The 20589-nt window shown below is 41.4% G+C and overlaps 1 protein-coding gene across 5 annotated transcripts in view; it reads left to right on the top strand.

Annotated features, from left to right (window-relative positions):
• Positions 1-20589, top strand: part of LOC137430240 (cAMP-regulated phosphoprotein 21) — a 247709-nt gene that overhangs the window by 152498 nt on the left and 74622 nt on the right. For all 5 annotated transcript variants that reach the window (XM_068120950.2, XM_068120952.2, XM_068120951.2 and 2 more), the window contains exons 6-12: positions 4191-4271; positions 9327-9450; positions 14272-14350; positions 15579-15638; positions 15825-15965; positions 16124-16235; positions 18964-19065. In XM_068120950.2, the coding sequence (XP_067977051.2) occupies positions 4191-4271; positions 9327-9450; positions 14272-14350; positions 15579-15638; positions 15825-15965; positions 16124-16235; positions 18964-19065 (699 nt within the window). The remainder of the gene's footprint in view (positions 1-4190; positions 4272-9326; positions 9451-14271; positions 14351-15578; positions 15639-15824; positions 15966-16123; positions 16236-18963; positions 19066-20589) is intronic.

Raw genomic sequence — 20589 nt, 5'->3', positions numbered from 1 at the left:
GGCAACGCTTCCGGAATCACAGTCCGGTTTCCGTTCAAATAGGAGCACAATTGATATGGTGTTCGCAGCGAGGCAAATCCAGGAAAAAGCAATGGAACAAAACCAGGATTTGTACATGGTCTTTGTCGACCTGATGAAGGCCTTCGACACGGTGAACAGAGACACACTCTGGAAACGTCTTGCTCGCTATGGATGTCCAGACCACTTCATCAAGTTGCTGCGGAGTTTTCACGACAAAATGAGAGGCAAAGTGGCGGTAGACGGGGATGAGACGGACGTATTCAGCATTACGACGGGAGTAAAACAAGGCTGTGTGCTTGCGCCAACCATGTTTAGGGTCTATCTAGCGGCAGCTATCGAGCGTGCCTCGAACGATCTGGAGCCTGGCGTATACATCCGTTCTCGTGCTGACGGAAACCTCTACAACCTCCGACATCTAAAAGCCTACACAAAGACCAAGACTATGGTAATACGTGACCTGCTGTTTGCCGATGATACAGCCTTGATTGCCCACACACAAGAGGAAATGCAGTGTATCGTTGACCGTTTTGCTGAGGCCATGGAGGCGTTTGGTCTGGTTATCAGTTTGCAAAAGACCGTGGTTTTATATCAACCAGCACCGGGAAGCCCGCACGTTGAACCAGCAATTACGATCGGGGGTCACGTATTGTCAGTCACAAAAGAATTCACGTACCTGGGCACGTGCTTATCGAATACCGCAACCATGGACAAGGAAATCGACCAAAGAATCCGCAAAGTGAGTGTTTCGTTTGCCCGACTATACAGCAGAGTCTGGAAAGAATGTGGGCTCAAAGTGAACACAAAATTAGCCGTGTACAAAGCAGTTGTCAACCCCTCTCTCCTGTACGAAGCCGAATCTTGGAATTGCTATGCACGCCACCTTCGCAGACTGAATGGCTTTCACTCCCGATGCCTACGACAAATTCTAGGCATCCATTGGTCCGATCTCGTGCCGGATACAGAAGTACTCGAGCGAGCTGAAATGCAATCCATCACATGCACCCTGCAAAAGGCCCAGCTCCGTTGGGTCGGCCATGTGTTGAGGATGGACGCAGACAGGATCCCACGTTTTATTTTTATGGGAGAACTGCACGAAGGAGAGAGATCAGTGGGCCGGCCCAAACTGCGTTTCAAGGATACACTGCGTGCACATTTGAAAGAATGTGACATCCCGCTCGACAATTTACAAGCTCTGTCCAGTGATCGACCGAAATGCCGTAGCTTGATCCATACACGATGCGACTCCACGGAAAAGGGTCGTATAGATGCCGCCAAAGAAGCCCGCAGAAAGCGTAAGGAACGCGAGCGGCAACCGGTGCCTGCTGACTCTAAATGGATTTGTACAACTTGTGGACACCGATGCAAATCGGCACTCGGACTGTATAGCCACAAGCGGGTTCACAAGAATTGAACACCAACGCCGTAACGGCGGGGCGACATGATAGCTGTTGTAGGGTTGTTTTCTAAAATCGGCAACCCCAATTTTTAATATTACCACAGAGTTTTTAGACCCGTAGGAGTACTAAAACACCATTTCTAAAATTATTTTTCTATTTATTTGTGTGTTTGATTTTTTTTTTCTTCCCTGCACTCTCAACATTCCAAATTTCCAAACTGTATCAATTTCCGAGCTGTATCTTGGAGTCAACTCGGACTGTCCGAATGAAATTTGCATCAATAATGTGAATATAAAGCATGTGGTTTTGACGGTTTTTTGACATTAACGTAATTTTAAAGCCATGACCTAATTATAGACATTTTTCACCATAACTCGACTGAAGTTTGTCCGATCGGAATGAAATTGCCCTCATTATATAGCCGAGAGAAAGTCACATTTAATCTTAATTTGCATCGAACCCACCTGGTTAAAGATCAATGTCTTGCTCACCTTGGAGTACTGAACCACCATTTCGATTTTTCTCTTTTTTCTGGCAATTTCTGTGCTGTATCTTGGATCCATCTGGGACTTTCAGAATGAAAATTAACATCAATAAATGGAGTAAAAATTTTGCAGGGTTGGGATAATTTTGCAGGGTCGGGATAATTTTGCAGGGTAAGATATTCTAGTTTTGTATTTTTAGTTAATTTTCTGAAATTTGTAGAATATGTTTTTCACTTGGAAGTTGTGGGTTACGATGTATAAATATAGGTGAAAAACGTCTGATTTAATGCAATTTAATTCTGGGTTATAAAGCAACAAAATGTGAAAATTTTGAAAGGGGGTGTGGACTTCCTATAAGCACTGTATACCTTACTTTGTGATTTTATTTTACCTACAAGCAAAAATCACTAACACCATAAAACCTGGATACTTTATTAACCTGCAGCTCATTTCCAGCTCAGAGTTCCTTCATCAACAATATATTTTGTCTGGATACGTACAGTGCTGTCGGAGCTTGGGTCGCGATGTATTGGCAAATACTGTAATTTAGGTTAAGTTTTGTATTGCATAGCATTGTGACTGAGTTTTTTGTTCATTTCGTATTTGTGACACTTTTGTATATCAAAACTTTTTTTCGGAAAGGGCAATTAATGGTTGTGGTTTATCTGTTTGTTTGTTTTTGTTGTTGCCATTTTCATTTGTTTGAAATCTGGCAAAAATATTGCATGTGAAATACAAAACAAGAATTTGAATTTGATTTTTATTTGACACTAGCAGGAGTACCCGGCATTGCCGGTGGTAAGGGGGCGAAGGAGGAAGCAGGCGAAGGAGGGGTGAGGAAGGGAGTGGGGGGAGTGGAAGGGGGAGGGGAGAGGGAGGTGAGGGGAGAGGGAGGGGAAAGTTATGCTACATATACATATTTTGAGGGGGGTTGGGGGGAGGAGGGGTGGCTTTGACAGGCCCCTCGGTTTTGGGGTAGGGGGAGAAGGGAAAGAGGAAATATTTTCCCATGTAAAGAGTGCTTCATAACCTCATTGTTGCACAGGTAAAAAAGGAAATTGTAATACCCTCTGCCATTATCATCAGGTGGCGCTACACTACACATTTACGTAGAGAATTTACTCCTCTCTCCCGGTCCCCCACACCTCTGCATGAGGCCGCGACAACATAGCCGATGCTACCCCCCAGACAAAGTTGTATTTGTACCCCGAGTAAAGTATAAAAGCGTTTTTAGCTGGAGTACCCGGTGTTGCTCAAGCCAAAAAGAAACATCAACATATTTGAAATGATGGCAAATATCATGGAAAAGCAATTACCTCCAAATCGGAATCCATCACAAATGTCAAATCATCATTTTACTTTTTTGTTGAATATATGCTGAGTGAATGTGCTGTTGATCACGTTTCTGAGTTAAGTATGATGACGTTCAGGAAGAAGAAGAAACCTTACTACCAACTTTGACTGCTTCTGGAATTGTTTTATTATTTGTTGAAATGTCTGGTAATTATTTTGTATTTATTTATGCGAATGTGAACTTGTATATAACTGTCAGTAATCAAAAAGGCTTTGGCACTCTAGAATGATTTTTTTTTTTTAATAAGTAAAAAAACGAACCTTTTTTTTGCCTGAAACACTCCCAAGCACTCACTGATGAACCTCTGAAAGTTTGACGAAGATCCGTTCAGCAATCTCTGAGAAAAATGGCGACACACACACAGACAGACACACAGACCAACTCTTATATAGTAGATGCATGTGTATATTGATGTTGATTTCACTTGAAATGGAATTCCCATCATTTGCAGGAAATGAATGCCAATCACCTGTTTCTCTTGTTATATAACTGCTTGATTTTGGAAAGTAAACGGAAACTTGGCCTGCTGTTTGCAGTATCATGGCTGATTTCAAAAATCCATGTCTTTAATTGTCATTAAGAATTTCAAAAGTGAAACCAAAAGGAAATAACAATTGTTCAAACAAAGCAAACTGTAACGTTACTTTTGCTAACCGTACCAAATCTCAAGTCCTTCCCTCGCAATTAGTTGCTCAATTTTATAAATCACAGCACTTTGTTCTTTCCTGGCCTTTATTTGGCTGCGCCATCGTGTTGAATAAAAAAATGAGAATAGTCTGGTTACAAAACCATTGCAAACTGAGATGCATCTCAGACTTATTGTATTGACGTGACGCACCATTACCCTTGTGATATGCCGTGGGCAGTACTACATTACTCTGTGCTGTCTCATTCCTGACTTCCTCTTCTTCCTTTGCCCTTGCCGTGCCACAGCCTGGAGGAAAGATGAAGCTCGTGCGCAGTCTGGCCATGTGTGACGAGTCACTGGCTCCCTCTCTGACCGATGATTCGCAGGTTGGATAGTGAACACATTTTATTTGTTTCACAATGTAGCAACTTGCCCACTCGTGCTATATATTATTGTCTTTAATTTTAATCATGAGCTCCACTCATGGAGGTTTCGATTCTCAATTTTCAGACCGGCTCTTTTGAAGGTGAATGCTAATGCCTTAAGTTCTGATTTCCTGACTGACCTACAAAACAAAAAACCAGTGTGGCCCTATTTGTGACTTAAAAAAATAAAATGTAAGGAATTGCAGTGCTTTTTTTGGTTGAAAATGTGATAAAATCCAACAATTTTTCTTCTACCTGGTTGCAGCAACTCAGGTCCTGAGGTCAGGAATTTTTCCAACTATTACTTTGATACTGGTCATGGGCTTTGACACCGATACAAATTTTTATTATGGACTGTAGGCCTCAAAAAGCTACTTATATCGAGTTGTTGGGGTTTTAGGGTTAAGGTTAGGTGGTATTCCGAGAACAAATGAAACCATGCATTGAATTAAAGCTATTTCAAAAACTGTTGATTGGAGATGGATATTTTGCAGTTATTTTGGCATTTCCTGATTTGTTCAATGCTATTTTCATTACCCATTTCCTTTCATGTAAATTTGTATTTCTCGTTTGTTTTATTAGTCCGTTATTTTGGATATGGTTAAAAATATTTGAACCAAATTGTCCCTATTATTAAGAGGATTTTCCAACCCAGCTTAATATTTTTTCAATCCAGCTTAATTCAATGGTGTTTTTCTTGCTATTAGAGAGAAAACTAAAATTTCTTGCCGTTTTAATTCCTAAAAGCAATTTTTATATTTTCTTTCAGGTCATCTTTTTTGTCATCATCAATATCTTGTCCTGCAAATACTATTTAGTTCTTTTTTCACAAACAAGCAAAGTACACATTTCATATACATTTTACAAATACCGTATTGTTCTTGTATGAATTTTTGCATTAATTGTTAAACATCACACTAAATATGCAATTTGGTACCTGCCTATTTGTTTTACCACAATACATTCGGTTGTTGCTTATCCAATCTCAACCAAACTTGACAGGAAAACTAAGGGTCACACAACGGAGGTTGTAACCACTCGATTTGCTGCCCTCTCCATCCCTAAGGGTTTTTTCCCGTCTTTGCTGAAATACTTGTTGAGGTGTATATCTGTGTTAAGATAACTAATTGTGGCGTTTTTCCAAGTTAACTTCTAATAACAAAAGTAACTAGAACTGCCACTTTAAAACTGCTGGCAGTGATGACCAGTTTACTTGCACCCACTTTTGATACAACCCCACTTTTCATACAACCCCACTTTTCATACAACCCCACTTTTCATACAACCCCACTTTCATTGGACATGCTTTGACACAACCCCCTTGGATACAACCCCGACACACACACACAAACACACACACACACACATCCCCCCTACCCCTACCCACACCCCTCCCCCCAAACACACACACACACACACACACACACCAACCCCCCCCCCCCCCACCTACACACACACACATCCCTCCACCCCAACACACACACACATCCCCCCTACACACACACACACACACCCCACCCCCAACACACACATACACACACATACACATCTCGTCGTTTCATTTCTGTTCCTCACAATTCTATCCCTCTTTCACACACACACACACACACACACACACACACACACACACACACACACACACACACACACACACACACACCCCACCCCCAACACACACACACACACACACACACACCCCTCCACACATACACACACACACACACACACATATCCATCCCCCCCTCCTCCACATGCACACCCCAACCCCTCCCCACACACACACATATCCACCCCCCCACACCCACACACACATCCACACACACACATCCCCCCACACACATCCCTACACACACACAGCCACACACAGCCACACACAGCCACACACACACACACACCCCTCCACACATACACACACACACACACACATATCCAACCCCCCTCCTCCACACGCACACCCCAACCCCCCCCCCCCCCCCACATACACACATATCCCCACCACCCACACACACACACACACACACACACACACAGACATCCACACACACGCACATCCACACACACACACACACACAAACACCCCCCACACGCACACCGCTCCACACAAACACACACACACATCCCCCCCCCCACCCCATCCATTTATAAAAATATTTTCGTTTAATTAACGATATCTGCCACCCGTGGAAGAACGTCATGCATCCGTAGCCCGTGCCGTATGTCAGCGTAAGAACGAAGTATCCCGTCGATCGAACTTGGTCACATTTTTCATGATTGTCACCAAATTTGTTGTGGTATTTTGTTAACTCATCCGAGGCAAGGCGACAATCGAAATCCGATTTGAAATCGGAGCAAAATGGATGCCGCAAGGTCTGCCTGCATGCACGGATATTTTACCTGAGGAAGAATTCACTTTGGAAATGCGATCCATTTAAAATGTTAGATTTTGAATAACTTCGTCATTTTTAATCGGATTTCCACCAAATAAAGGTCACCATTGCTTGCAGATACCTCTCTTTCTCCTTAAAATTGAAGACAGGATGAACTTCAGAGCGAGAAATAAGCCGAGGCGGCGGAGAGTTTTACAATGTTATTTTCCAATGTAAATGACAATATCATGTAGTTTTACGAAAGTTCATCAGAATTTGCCCAGATTTGTTGCATTTGAATGTTAACACCCTCTAGCGACTGCAAAATCCGTAGACAATTTAATTTTGAGCTACCCTTAGCTCGTGAGGTGGTTGTCACATGGCCTGGGCAAAAAAAAGTGTTGTGGTCTTCTTCTTCAGGCAATAAAAGCTTCTAGTTTCCAGACCGTACATCCAATCATCTTGAAATTTTGCACACTTGTTACTCTTCATGACTTCTACTATAGTATGAAGTTTCAAGTCGATCAATAAAGCGATTCAAGAGATATCCATTTAAAAAAATATTTTCGTTTAATTAACTATATCTGCCAAACCACGTGACCTATCGCAAATTATAAAATGACATTTTAGTAGACTGACATGCTGAACAGATCTGTGAAGTTTCTCCTCGATTGGATCAAAAATGAGGGAGGAGCTAGGTTTTAAAGGTTCATGCTTAAAAACGTCAGAACTCTGAAACCATGTGACGCATGACGTCATGCTCACTGACTTTTTGGTTCGTCATGGGTATGCGATTCTGCTTGCAAAGTTTGGCCTCGATCTGTTCAGCCGTTGCAGAGAAAAAGGGGTTTTCGTGTTTTCACGAAAAACAATATGGCGACCGAACCACGTGACCTGCGACGTCATAATTACCATTATAATATTCTACAGACCGAGTCCCTCCTATGGTGAATATTTGATCTCAATCGGCCCTATTATTGCTGAGAAAAGTATTTTAAAGGAAATTAAAACTGAAAATGGCAATAGCACTGGGAGACATGGCCTGGAAGGACAAAATGGTGCATTTCTTCTTCTTTCAACAATAAAGACTTATAGCTTCGAGACCGTACATCCAATCATCTTGAAATTTTGCACCCTTGTTCTGCTTGATGAGAGCTCCATTGCATTAAAAGTTCAAGTCGATCTATGCAGTGGTTCAAGAGTTACAAGCTTTTTAAAATTTAACTTCCATTATTTATTGCGGCCAAACCATGTGACTTATCAAAACGTCTCAAGTAATGTTGAAACATCCCCCCATGAGGAACATTTGTGTAAAGTTTCCACTCGATATCTCCACAAATTATGGAGGGGATACCATTTCTAGTTTGAGCTTTAAAACGCCATAACTCTGAAACCATGTGTCGGATGACATCGTGCTCGCTGACTTTTTTGTTTGTCATGGGTATGCGAATATGCATGCCAAGTTTGGGCTCGATCCGTTCAGCCGTTGCGGAGAAAAAGGGGTTTTTGTGTTTTTTCACGAAAAACAAGATCGCGGCCGAACCATGTGACGTATGACTTCGAAAAATTTTGCATTCTGAGTTTTTTTTAACTAAGCATCTGGCGAAAAAAATCTCATTTTTGGGGGAGAAAATTTTTTGTTTGACGAATTCTAACCTCTTAACGTTAGCATTTTTTATATACTCAATACACATATCTTTTGTTCCCATTGAAGAGTTCTTTAGAATGAGCCATTCCGCAAATTTTTCCATTGAGCCGTTTTGGAGATACAGACGGGAAATGTTATATTTGTTTTACAAGATGGCGCCCACACCACGTGACCTATGACGTCATAATTAACATTAAAAAATTCTAGGAGCCGAGACGATCATTTCATGAAAATTTCCTGTCAATCCGACCAGCGGTTGCTGAGAACATTAATTATGAAGTTTTCGGAGGTGCAAAATAGGGCGGAAGAATAATAATAAGAAAAACTCTAGCAGTAATAATAGGTTACTCTCCATTTCATGGAGAGTAAACCTAATAACAATACCAATGATAATAGCACAATATTAATGTTATTACAAAACAATATTAATACCACGAATAATAATATATCCCCTCCTCAAGGGGTTTTCCTCCTTGGACAAATGCCGTGTTAATTTGTATAAATATCTTGTCGTGGTGTTTCGTAGGGGCAGCCCCATCGGAAGTAAAAAATAATAATTATAAACCACATACACGTGTTACCTTTTTAAACAATCACTACTGCTGTTTAATACTAAACTGAGAGAGAGGAGGACCGAGGTCCTTGAGGCATATGCTTATCATCTTCCCCCACACAGACTAACAGACCCAATCCTAGATCTACTGTAATATTTAATTATATATACCCCAAAGAGGATAATAACATGACCCTGCCACCCCCATTGGGAATGGGTGTACTCGTTCTTTAAATTTGACAAGAAAATTGAAAGCTTTTATTTTTATTCAACATACAATATATTTCAACTTCTGAATGGCTTCCGTGTCACAATTTGACTGCCATCAAAGTAGCTGATTTGAGACATGATTTTTTTTTTTTTTTTTTTTACTTGTGCCGAGTTTGTAAAGTGCTTGTTTTTGCTCACACTGCCCTCACGTAAACAGTGCGTGTATATATGCTCTGAAGGACGTGTCTGGCCAAGGCGTAACATGGCCTGAGAAGACTGGACGAGAGGGAATGTTAAAGGAGAAGAACGGAGATCGAGGTCAGACTGAGAAACAGGCCAAAGCTACTCACATCTTGTCAAGAGGTAGGTCTAGCTTTGACATTTGCCCCTTATTGTTACCAATGTGATCAGATCAAACATTGGAAATCGGTGAATAAATCAGGGTTTGATCATATGTTTCCTCTCACAGAGGAATTCTCCATGGTTCAGTGAAGTTTTGTTCTTTCAGATCCGGTTGGCCGGTGAAAAGAAACCTTAAGATTTAACCCTGCATGCTATCATTAACAAGTGTATTTCCTTGTTGTGAATGCAGTCCAATGAAATGAATGTGTATGCCGATTACATGTGATTTTCATTCACTTGAATTACCTCCGCCACCAAAGTTGGACGGAGGTTATGATTTCACCCCTGTATGTCTGTCTGTATTTTATGTCTGTGCAGGATATCTCAAAGTTATGGACTGATTCAGACGAAATTTGGTGGACAGATTGGGTGTGTGACAAGAATGAATTGATTATTTTTGGTGAAGATCTGGATACCATAATTTCTAAAAAAAATTACGTGATTCTTCACCATTGAGAGATGGAGCCAAAAACGATATATGGCATCATGCTTCAGTTGTGGACGGATTATGACAAAAGTACAGTGCATTCAGAAAGTATTCAGACCCCTTCACTTTTTTCACATTTTGTTATGTTGCAGCCTTATGCTGAAATCGTTTAAATTCATTTTTTCCCTCATCAATCTACACTCAATACCCCATAATGACAAAGACAAAACAGGATTTTAGAAAGTTTTGCAAATTTATTAAAAAGAAAAAACTGAAATATCACATTGACATAAGTATTCATACCCTTTGCTATGCCACTTGAAATTTAGCTCATGTGCCTCCCATTTCTCTTGATCATCTTTAAGATGTTTCTACACCTTGATTGGAGTCCACCTGTGGTAAATTCAATTGATTGGACATGATTTGGAAAGGCACACACCTGTCTATATAAGGTCTCACAGTTGACAATGCATATCAGAGCAAAAACCAAGCCATGAGGTCGAAGGAACTGCCTGCAGAGCTTAGAGACAGGATTGTGTCGAGGCACAGATCTGGGGAAGCCTCCAAAAAATTTCTGCTGCATTGAAGGTTCCCAAGAGCACAGTGGCCTCCATAATTCTTAAATGGAAGAAGTTTGGAACAACCAGGACTCTTCCTCGAGCTGGCCGCCCGGCCAAACTGAGCAATCCGGGGAGAAGGGCCTTGGTAAGAGAGGTGACCAAGAACCCGATGGTCACTCTGGCTGAGCGCCAGAGATCCTGTGTGGAGATGGGTGAAACTTCCTGAAGGACAACCATCACTGCAACACTCCACCGATCTGGGCTTTATGGCAGAGTGGCCAGACGGAAGCCAAACAGTTCAATCTTGGTTTCATCAGACCACAGAATCTTGTTTCTCACAGTCTGCGAGTCCTTTAGGTGCTTTTTTGCAAACTCCAAGTGGGCTTTCATGTGTCTTTCATGTGTCTTTCGCTGAGGAGAGGCTTCTGTCTGGCCACTCTGCCATAAAGCCCAGATCGGTGGAGTGTTGCAGTGTTGTTTGTCCTTCTGGAAGTTTCTCCCCTCTCCACACAGGATCTCTGGAGCTCAGCCAGAGTGACCATCGGGTTCTTGGTCACCTCTTACCAAGGCCCTTCTCCCCCGATTGCTCAGTTTGGCCGGAAGGCCAGCTCTAGGAAGAGTCCTGGTTGTTCCAAACATCTTCCAGTTAAGAATTATGGAGGCCACTGTGCTCTTGGGAACCTTCAATGCAACAGAAATTTTTTTGTAGGCTTACCCAGATCTGTGCGTCGACACAATCCTGTCTCTGAGCTGTGCAGGCAGTTCCTTTGTCCTCATGGTTGGTTTTTGCTGTGATATGCATTGTCAGCTGTGAGACCTTATATAGACAGGTGTGTGCCTTTCCAAATTATGTCCAATCAATTGAATTTACCACAGGAGGACTCCAATCAAGGTGTAGAAACATCTCAAAGATGATCAAGAGAAATGGGAGGCACCTGAGCTAAATTTCAAGTGTCATAGCAAAGGGTCTGAATACTTATGTCAATGTGATATTTCCGTTTTTTCCTTTTAATAAATCTGCAAAACTTTCTAAAATCCTGTTTTCTCTTTGTCATTATGGGGTATTGAGTGTAGACTGATAAGGGAAAAAATGAATTTAAACGATTTCAGCATAAGGCTGCAACATAACAAAATGTGAAAAATTGAAGGGGTCTGAATACTTTCTGAATGCACTGTAGGTGGATGAGTTGGTTAGGTGACAAAAACAAGCCGATTAGTTTATGGTTAAGGTCTGGATCCAGATCCAACCTATCAGTGGTCTCCACAACATAAACTGTTTGGCCTGGCGGAGGTATGCACTCTACCAATTGTCGTTCGAGTTCATGGATGAGTTTTATGGGGTTAGGTAACTAAATGTGGCACAAAGGACGATTAATTGGTTAAATGTGCAGGTGTTCGGTTCATTCATGGTCACACTTGGAATTAATTGTTAATGTCTGAAAGTGTGCATGTGCATGCACATATATGTGTTTTGTATTGTTGAACTCTTACTCGTTGATGTTTTCTTTGCTTCATTGGCCTTTTTAGTAGTCCAATTGTTCACCCCAATACTCATGATGCAGTCTGTGTTGTAATTTAAAGGGTATGATTTATTTTGGTGTACGATGACTGGTCAGACAGACGCGCTTTTTATTGTGAGGCAGTTGCAGGAGAAGTACATGGAGAAGAGGAAGAAGTTGTTTCTTGGGTTTGTTGATCTGGAGAAAGCATTCGATAGGATTCCATGCAAAGTATTGACATGGGCAATGAGGAAGTTAGGAGTGGAGGAATGGTTGATCAGAGTAGTGATGGCAATGTACAAAAGAGCGCGCACAGCTGTAAGGACGAAGGACGGGAACAGTGGTGAGTTTGAGGTGAAGGTGGGAGTGCATCAGGGGTCGGTTCTAAGTCCACTACTATTTGTAGCTGTGATGGAGGTGCTGGCTCAGAACGTAAAGGAGGGTTTACCGTGGGAGTTGTTGTATGCAGATGATCTGGTGTTGATTGCGGAAAGTATGGATGGACTGAAGGAAAAGATGAACAAGTGGAAGGAATGTATGGAGACAAAAGGTCTGAAGGTGAATATCGGAAAGACGAAGGTGATGGCAAGTGGTAAAGCATGTGGTGAGGTGGAAAGAACTGGGAAGTGGCCCTGTGCTGTGTGCAGGACGGGTGTCGGAGTGAACTCCATTCAATGTACAATGTGCGCTGAGTGGGTTCATCCAAAATGTAGTGGTCTGAGAGGGTCATTAACCAGTGTGGCAGCTACATTCAAATGTAAGGTGTGCACAGAGGGAGCTGCAGATGAAGGAAATGTTGAGTTGGATCTTGGATATGGCGTGAAGCTGGGAGGTGTGAAAACATTTTGCTACCTTGGAGACATGCTGAATGGAGAAGGTGGATCAGACTCGGCAACTGTTGCTGGAGTGAGATGTACATGGAAGAAGTTTCGGGAACTGAGTGGTGTGCTGATAAGGAGGGGAGTGTCGTTGAAGCTGAAGGGAAAGGTGTATGCTGCATGTGTGAGAAGTGTTTTGATTTATGGGAGTGAGACATGGGTAATGAACGTAGAGCAGCAATGAAGGTTGGAAAGGGTGGAAATGCGAATGGTTCGATGGATGTGCGGAGTGTCGTTGAGAGAGAGGAAGACAAATGATGAATTGCGAAAAATGATGGGAATAGAGCCTGTGATGGATGTTGTGAAGAGGAACAGGTTGAGATGGTGTGTCATGTGTTGAGGAAGGATGAAAGTGACTGGTTGAGAAGAGTGATGGAAATGAATGTGGAAGGAAGTAGAGGACGGGGAAGACCGAGAAAGACTTGGCTAAAGATGGTGGAAGAAGAAATGCGGGCAAGGGGGTTAACAAGGAGAGATGCAGAAAATAGGGCAAAATGGAGAACATTGTCATGGGGACCGCAAGGCTAACCTCCGCTCTAGCAGGGAAAATGGCCTTAAAATGCATGTTGTTGTTGTGTTGTTTTATGGCTGGTCAAAAGGAAGAGGGGCAATAGTGGAGAAAAAGGAAATGCCCCAATAGTGGGGTTGTGGGCCAACAAGCAGGGGAATGAGCAATGAGGTGAAAAGTACAATAAAACAACTCCAGCATTGCCTCCAGCATGTGTCACGTGATTTTTAATAGATGGCAAATGTTCCACAAGCTAGTACTTTTCAACATGGCACTCTGCGTTTGCCTTGTTAGTCTTTAGAAAGTTTCGAAGTGATGCGTTTTCTTTTGCAGCATTTTCAACTACCATCTACTCGCGTAGTTGGAAAAAGTCACAGTTTGAATAATGTGGAAACATCGTGTTGTGCAAAAACTGGAAAATCTGCCACAGACACAGCACAGTTAACTGTAACCTACGGATTGGCTGCTCTGAGTGATGCTTGCGAGTGGCACAAGCGATTTCACGAGAGGCTTGCATTCATTGCTAATGGCAAACAGAGTGGATGGCCATTCACAGGCCACAATGAATCATTATCCTTTCTCACCTCACCAGCAGTCCCCACCACCACCACCACAGATTTGAAAATGTTAGGTGGAAACATGTGTTGATCACATGACATTATCAGATAATAAGGAGCATCAATGACAATATGCAGAGATTGAAAAGCTAATGTGGATAAGAGCCCTTTTGGAGTACATCATCACATAGGGTGATTGATCACTTGCTTTGCAATTTATACTATGTAAGGCATTATTTGGAACACCAATGAAAGTGCAGATGGAGGAATGTGGCATGACATATTTAACCACATCATGCGGTACAACGATGGATCTCACAAGAAGAATGTGTTGTTTTGTGGTTTCCTTCCAGATTCCAGCCAGGAATATACTGATTCAACTGGAATCGACCTCCATGAGTTCCTGGTTAACACGCTGAAGAATAACCCACGGTGAGAGGCAGAATTAAAGTCTGTCTGACTCTTTTTAATTTAAAACACGACTTTTTGAATGGAGTTAAAATAATAGGAAATCTGAATGGAGAAAAGTTGAAAAATATCTGCACGTTCTTGAATTTGTAGTAAACAAGGGTTTGAATTATCAAATGATTTTAATCACTCAACCTGTTTTTTTGCATGCTTATGGATATTATGACAAACACTTGTTGGCAGAAATGCTGAACATAATCATTGTTGACATGGCTTTGCCTTGTCGATGCAAATTGGTATTGTGTTTGCAACCAGCTATTCTGCTTCAATAATGTAACCCACACCCTTTGGCATGTCAGTCCTGGTGTTCAGCACTCATTGGGGAGGTCTCTTGATGTTGATCTTGCAGTATTTTTCTGTCAAAATAACTGGACTTGTCATACAAAGCTGAAAGGCAGAGCGACATCACATGCTTGTCCATAGACAATTGTCGACCTCAAAAGGCAAGACATTACTGTTTCCAGTAATGGAAACTCCAACAAAGTTTCCAGTAAAGTCACTGTAACATTTTCTGAAGTTGGAACGTCATAGGTCACGTGGTATGGCAGCCATCTTGGATTAAAAGCAAATAATGATTTTTTTCTTTCTCGGAAACCGCTGAATGGAAAAATTTGAAACTTGGCACATTGTCAAGTACTCCCAATGGGGAACAAAAGCATGATAATGATATCATTGGTGAAGTGGTATACCAGCCAAAAATGTTTTAATCAAATTCCTTATCCTAAAAATCTGAAATTGCATGCACATGATCTATAACCCATTTGTATTGAAATATTAAATTTATGACATCATAGGTCACATGGTTTGGCAGTCATATTGGATTGAAGGAAAATATTAAATAATTATATCTCTGAAACCTCTCACCCTATCGATGTGAAATTTTACAAATATCATCTAACAGCACTGTTGCATAGGTTTGAAAATGATGATGTCAAAGGTCACATGGTTTGACAGCCATCTTGGATAGAAAAATGAACCTGCATATTGGCGACAGTTGCATTGTTCTAGTTGTAACAAGCTATGTGTTGATTTTTTTAATCACAGGAATGAGCAGATGTTTATTCATTTTATTTTTGGCTGTGTCAGAAGGTGATCTTAATTGGAGGACTCCGAGATGCTTTTTTTTGGAAGACTTGCATTTTAAAAACATCGCTATATTGTTTTTTATCATGTTTGTTTCATTTGGCTACAGAGACAGAATGATGCTACTGAAGATGGAGCAGGAACTCATTGAGTTTCTTCATGACAACAAGTAGGCTTCTGCATCTTAATCCTGTAATCGATGTAATAGTTCATTTGTAGATTTGAAATTATCAGCAGAAATTCTCCTAATGCACCAATATAGTTGAGAACTGTCTTTATACGTGGTACAGTGAGAATCACATGAAAGACAGAGTCTGTCTAAATAATGCTTCCCCCCCCCGGCCCCCATTTTCAGGTTGCACTACAAGAAATTCCCCCCGATGACATCATATCACCGCATGCTGGTGCATCGCGTCGCTGCGTATTTTGGCATGGACCACAATGTAGACCAGACTGGGAAGGCAGTTGTGGTCAATCGCACGCAAAGTACTCGGATGTGAGCAATTTTAGGGATTATTTTGGAAAATAAACATGCAGATGCTTGAATAGGGTGAGATGATGATTGGATTGCCAGTTCTTCAGGATGCTGTTGTTACATTTCAGAATTTCTCTTAGAAAAATTTAAATGGATGTTTTGCATTTTTTTTAATGCAGCCCAGAACAGAGGTTTTCTGAGCATTTCAAGGAAGAAGGACGGATGGAGGAGTCTCAGAAGAGGTTCATCCTCAAAAGGGACAATGCAAGCATGGATCGAGATGATTTCCAGGTACGCTTATAAACCACTGAAATATTTCTGATTTATTATTCACATGATTTTTGAAACAGACGGGGGATATTGTAATTGGCTCCGTCCGTCCGTCACGCTATCTCCTCCTTGTGGTTTTGCAGAATCTCACCAAACTTGGTCAGTATGATCACCATATGGCACAAAGGTGCAAGAGCAGTTTCATGTTTGGCCTCACCTTTTGGGGTGGGATCAACATGTCAAATACCAAAAATGCAGTTGCAAGCCCATTTTAAAACATTGTTTTATGAAACTGTACGTACAATCAACAACATGAAATGTATATAACGATTTTTTGGGGATTCTACATCTGGTTCATGCCCCAGGGTGAACTCCCAGGGGGAACTTTTCCTGGTGGAACATTATGACATATTTCAACTTTGTTTTATGTGTGAAGCGTGGGGATCTGTGATGACATGCCATCGGCTTCGCACTAGTTTTTGATTGTACCGTGCCATTCCATGTACCATTGTAACGTTGTTGGTTTTTAAGAATTTATTCGAATATATATTAAAACAATTCGGCCATTCTTGAACTTCCTGACTTGTAGAGATGGCAGCTGTCTGAAAAATTGTACTTTGAGCCCGAAGGCGGCATTTTTGGTACCAAATGACCTTTATATTCCATCTTTTGACAATTGTTGTGTTGTCGTCTTTCTATGTGGAGCAGGATCAGGAGCTATGGCACTTTCTCTTGTGCATTTGGTTCACTGTGCAATCTGAGGACTTGATGCTTTTCCTCTGGATGTGAAATAATGATTATAAAGAATGATGATGATGAGGATGATGGTTCGGTGGAGAATAGATAGGGTGGATTGGCGAGCTGAGGCCAAGATGGAGAGAGATAGGTTGGAAATTCTTATTTTTAGCTCTCTTTTTGGTATTGAGTCCAGGCTCGTGGAAGAGCTACAATACAGAACGGATCAGGATGCAACAGGACAAAGGAACAGCAGAAAGAGAGGAAGGAAATGGCAACAGCAGGGCTGAGGAAGAAGATTGATGGAGACAGACAAAAAAGGGCTGCGGGTAATGACGAGGGAGAATGCAGTGGATGGAGGATAAGGTGGATACAGAAGTATTCACTTATCAGCAATTTTCTTTCTGTAAATGAATTACGTGACTTAAGTGGATGTCTGAATGGATAGATATAAATTGAAAAGAGTGTTTTTAAATGCATGCACAAATATAACTAGAACGGCACTTGGTAAAGAGCATGCCTTCGCCAGGCCGAACAATTTACGTTTTGTGTCCCACTGATAGGTCGGATCTGGATCTGGATCAGGATCAGGACCTGAACCAAAATCTAATTGGCTTGTCCTTGTCACTTACCCTACTCATCCACCAATTTTTATCACAAGTCATCCCCAACTTTTTTAAATGTCATGCTACATATTATTTTTGGCCCTATCACTCAATGGTGAAGAATCGCTTCGAAAAATTCGCTGATCTGGATCTGGATTCGAATCTTCAACAAAATTGAATCATTTCGTTCTTGTCACAACCGCTATCTCTCTGCCATATTTCATCCGAATCCGTCCACATATTTTTGAAATATCGAGCCATATATTGTATTGTTTTTTTTTGCCCGATCACTCAATGACGAACAATCACTTAGAAAAATTCACTGCTCTGGATCTGGATTCGAATCTTCACCAAAATTGAATCAATTCTTCCTTATCACACACCCAAGCTGTCCACCAAGTTTCATCCGAATGCGCTCACTTTTTAAAATATCGTGCTGTATACTGTATTGTTTTTTTTGCCCTATCACTCAACGATGAAGAATCACTTAAAAATTATGTGATCTGGATCCAGATCTTCACCAAAATCTAATCATTTCATCATTGACACATACACAACCTCTCCACCAAATTTCGTCTGAATCCATCCACAACTTTTTGAGATATACTATTCACAAACAGACAAATGAAAAATCACTCATAGAGCGACACTTGGCAAAACAGAACAAAGTAGAATGGCACTCAGTAGAACATCCTTTTGACCTCAAAAATAATTAGTGGTTGAATTCAGTGACCTTTTATGCAAATCTTCAAAGTTTAAGTTAATCGGATGAAAATTGACAATTTTAGAAATTTGGCCGATGTTGACGTTTTGGCCTATGTTGATGTCAAAATAGTTCGTGGTTGAATTCAGTTAAGTGATATGAAAATCCTATTCATATTTCAAGTCAATCGGATGAAAATTGAGGATTTTAGAGATTTGAAAAAAAGTGGTTGACCTTTGGCCTATGTTGACCTATGGCCTATGTTTATCTCAAAAATAGTTGGTTGACTTCAGTACGCTGATATGTTAATCCTATTCAAATTTCAAGTCAATTGGATGAAAATTGAGGATTTTAGATATTTGGAAAAAGTGGTTGACCTTTGGTCTATGTTGACCTTTTGACCTCAAAAATATATAGGATTTTGTCGGACCATGAACCTTACCATTTGGTGAAGTTTCGTGGAGATCGGTTTAAAATTGTGACCTGTACGCAAGTATAAGTGAGCGGACAGACAAAAACACACACAAACCAGAGTGATCAACATACTTGTCCAAAAAAATATTTTTTGACAAGTAACAAACAGACAAGGGTGAAAACACAACCTTCATCCACCTTTGGTGGCGGAGGTAATAAGACTTTTCATGAACAACTAATTATGATTGTGTTGTCTGACTGGATTGAGTTGGCTGTTATTATATATCCACAGCACAATCGCATGAGGCCTTTGCAGCAGGAGCGCAGAAGCAAGTCATTTGAAGAACGAGCAGAGGAATATCACCGTGTACGCGAGCGCATATTTGCACAGAATGTGAGTAGACATTTGTGGAACAATTTTTTTAAGACAAACTTGAATTATCATTGTTTTCGTGCTATTGCTGGATATTCTACAAATTTTTCCAAAATTTTTGTCCTTTCTTACCTTTAAACACTTTCACATTTCCCCTCGCCTCAAAGATAAAATAACTCCTTCGCTCGGAGACTATCCGATTCTGCCTTTTACCTGAACTTCCTGTACGTCTCTCCTTTTCCTCACTCATTTTCTCATCATCTTAATTGAAGAAAATGCTTATTTCTTCCTTTCTTTAAAAGCTTTTGAAAACGTATTAAAACGGTTCAATTGTCTTACCTCTCTGGCATCAGCACGCCACATATTATTCTTCATCACAATCCATTATTCCTCTTCTTCTTCATGAGGCCTATTCTGCAAGCCTGTCTTTCACTGAAGCACTTGGTGCATCACCCACCTTCCCCATTCATACAGCATGACCTTTTGGCATGCCTTCAACATCAACTCGTTCCACCCATCCCATTATCTTTATCTCGAATATTTAATACCAGCAGGAGTATCCAGCGATGCTATGGTGGGAGGGGGTGGGGTGGGAAGAGAGGGAGGGGGAGGGGTGAGGAAGGGAGTGGAAGGGGGAGGGGGAGGGGAAGGTGAGGGGAGAGGGAGGGGAAAGCTATACCACATATACATCTTTTGGGGGAGGGGGATGGCTTTGACAGGCCCATCCGTTTTGGGGGAGGGAGGGGGGGGGGGTTTTGACAGGCCCATCTGTTTTGGAGGGGGGGGGGGGTGGTTTTGACAGGCCCATCCGTTTGGGGGGTGGGAGGGGGAGGGAAGGAGGAAAACACTTCCCGTGCAAAGAGTGCTTTTTAAACCTCAGTGGTGCACAGGTAAAAGAGGAAATTGTAATACCCTTTTGTCACCATCACCAGGTGGTGCTAAACGGTACACATTTACAAAGAGAATTTATGCCTCTTCCCCAGCCCCCCAGACCCCCGAATGAGGCCGCAGCCACATAGCCTATGTAACCCCCCCCCCCCCCCCCCCCCCCAGAAAAAGTTGTATTTGTATTTGTGCCCCGAGTAAAGTATATAAGCGTTTATAACTGGAGTACCCGGCATTGCTCAAGTGAAAAAGAAACATTAACATATGCCCTAGTATTTGAAATGAGAGCAAATATAATGGAAAAGCAATTACATCCAAATCAGAATGCATCACAAATGTCAAATCAGCATTTTACCTTTTTGTTGAATATATGCTGCTCAATGTGCCGTTAATCACGTTTCTGAGTTGAGTGTGACGATGTTCAGGAAGAAGAAGAAGCCTTGTCACCCACTTCAACCGCTTTTGGAATTGTTTATCTGTGTTCAAATATGTGGTAATTGGTTTATATTTATTTATGCAAATGTGTACTTGTGTATAACTGTCATTAATCAAAAAGGGTCTGGCAATATGGAGCGATTTATTTATTTATTTATTTTCCCTAAAACACTTCCAAGCAGACACTGATGAACCTCTGAAAGTTTGACGAAGATTCGTTCAGCC

This window comes from Myxine glutinosa, chromosome 6 (assembly GCF_964187855.1).
Source record: "Myxine glutinosa chromosome 6, kmMyxGlut1.1, whole genome shotgun sequence".
NCBI lineage: Eukaryota > Metazoa > Chordata > Myxini > Myxiniformes > Myxinidae > Myxine > Myxine glutinosa.
The sequence above is the reverse complement of the archived record's forward strand: the minus strand, read 5'-3'. Positions and strand labels throughout refer to the sequence as shown.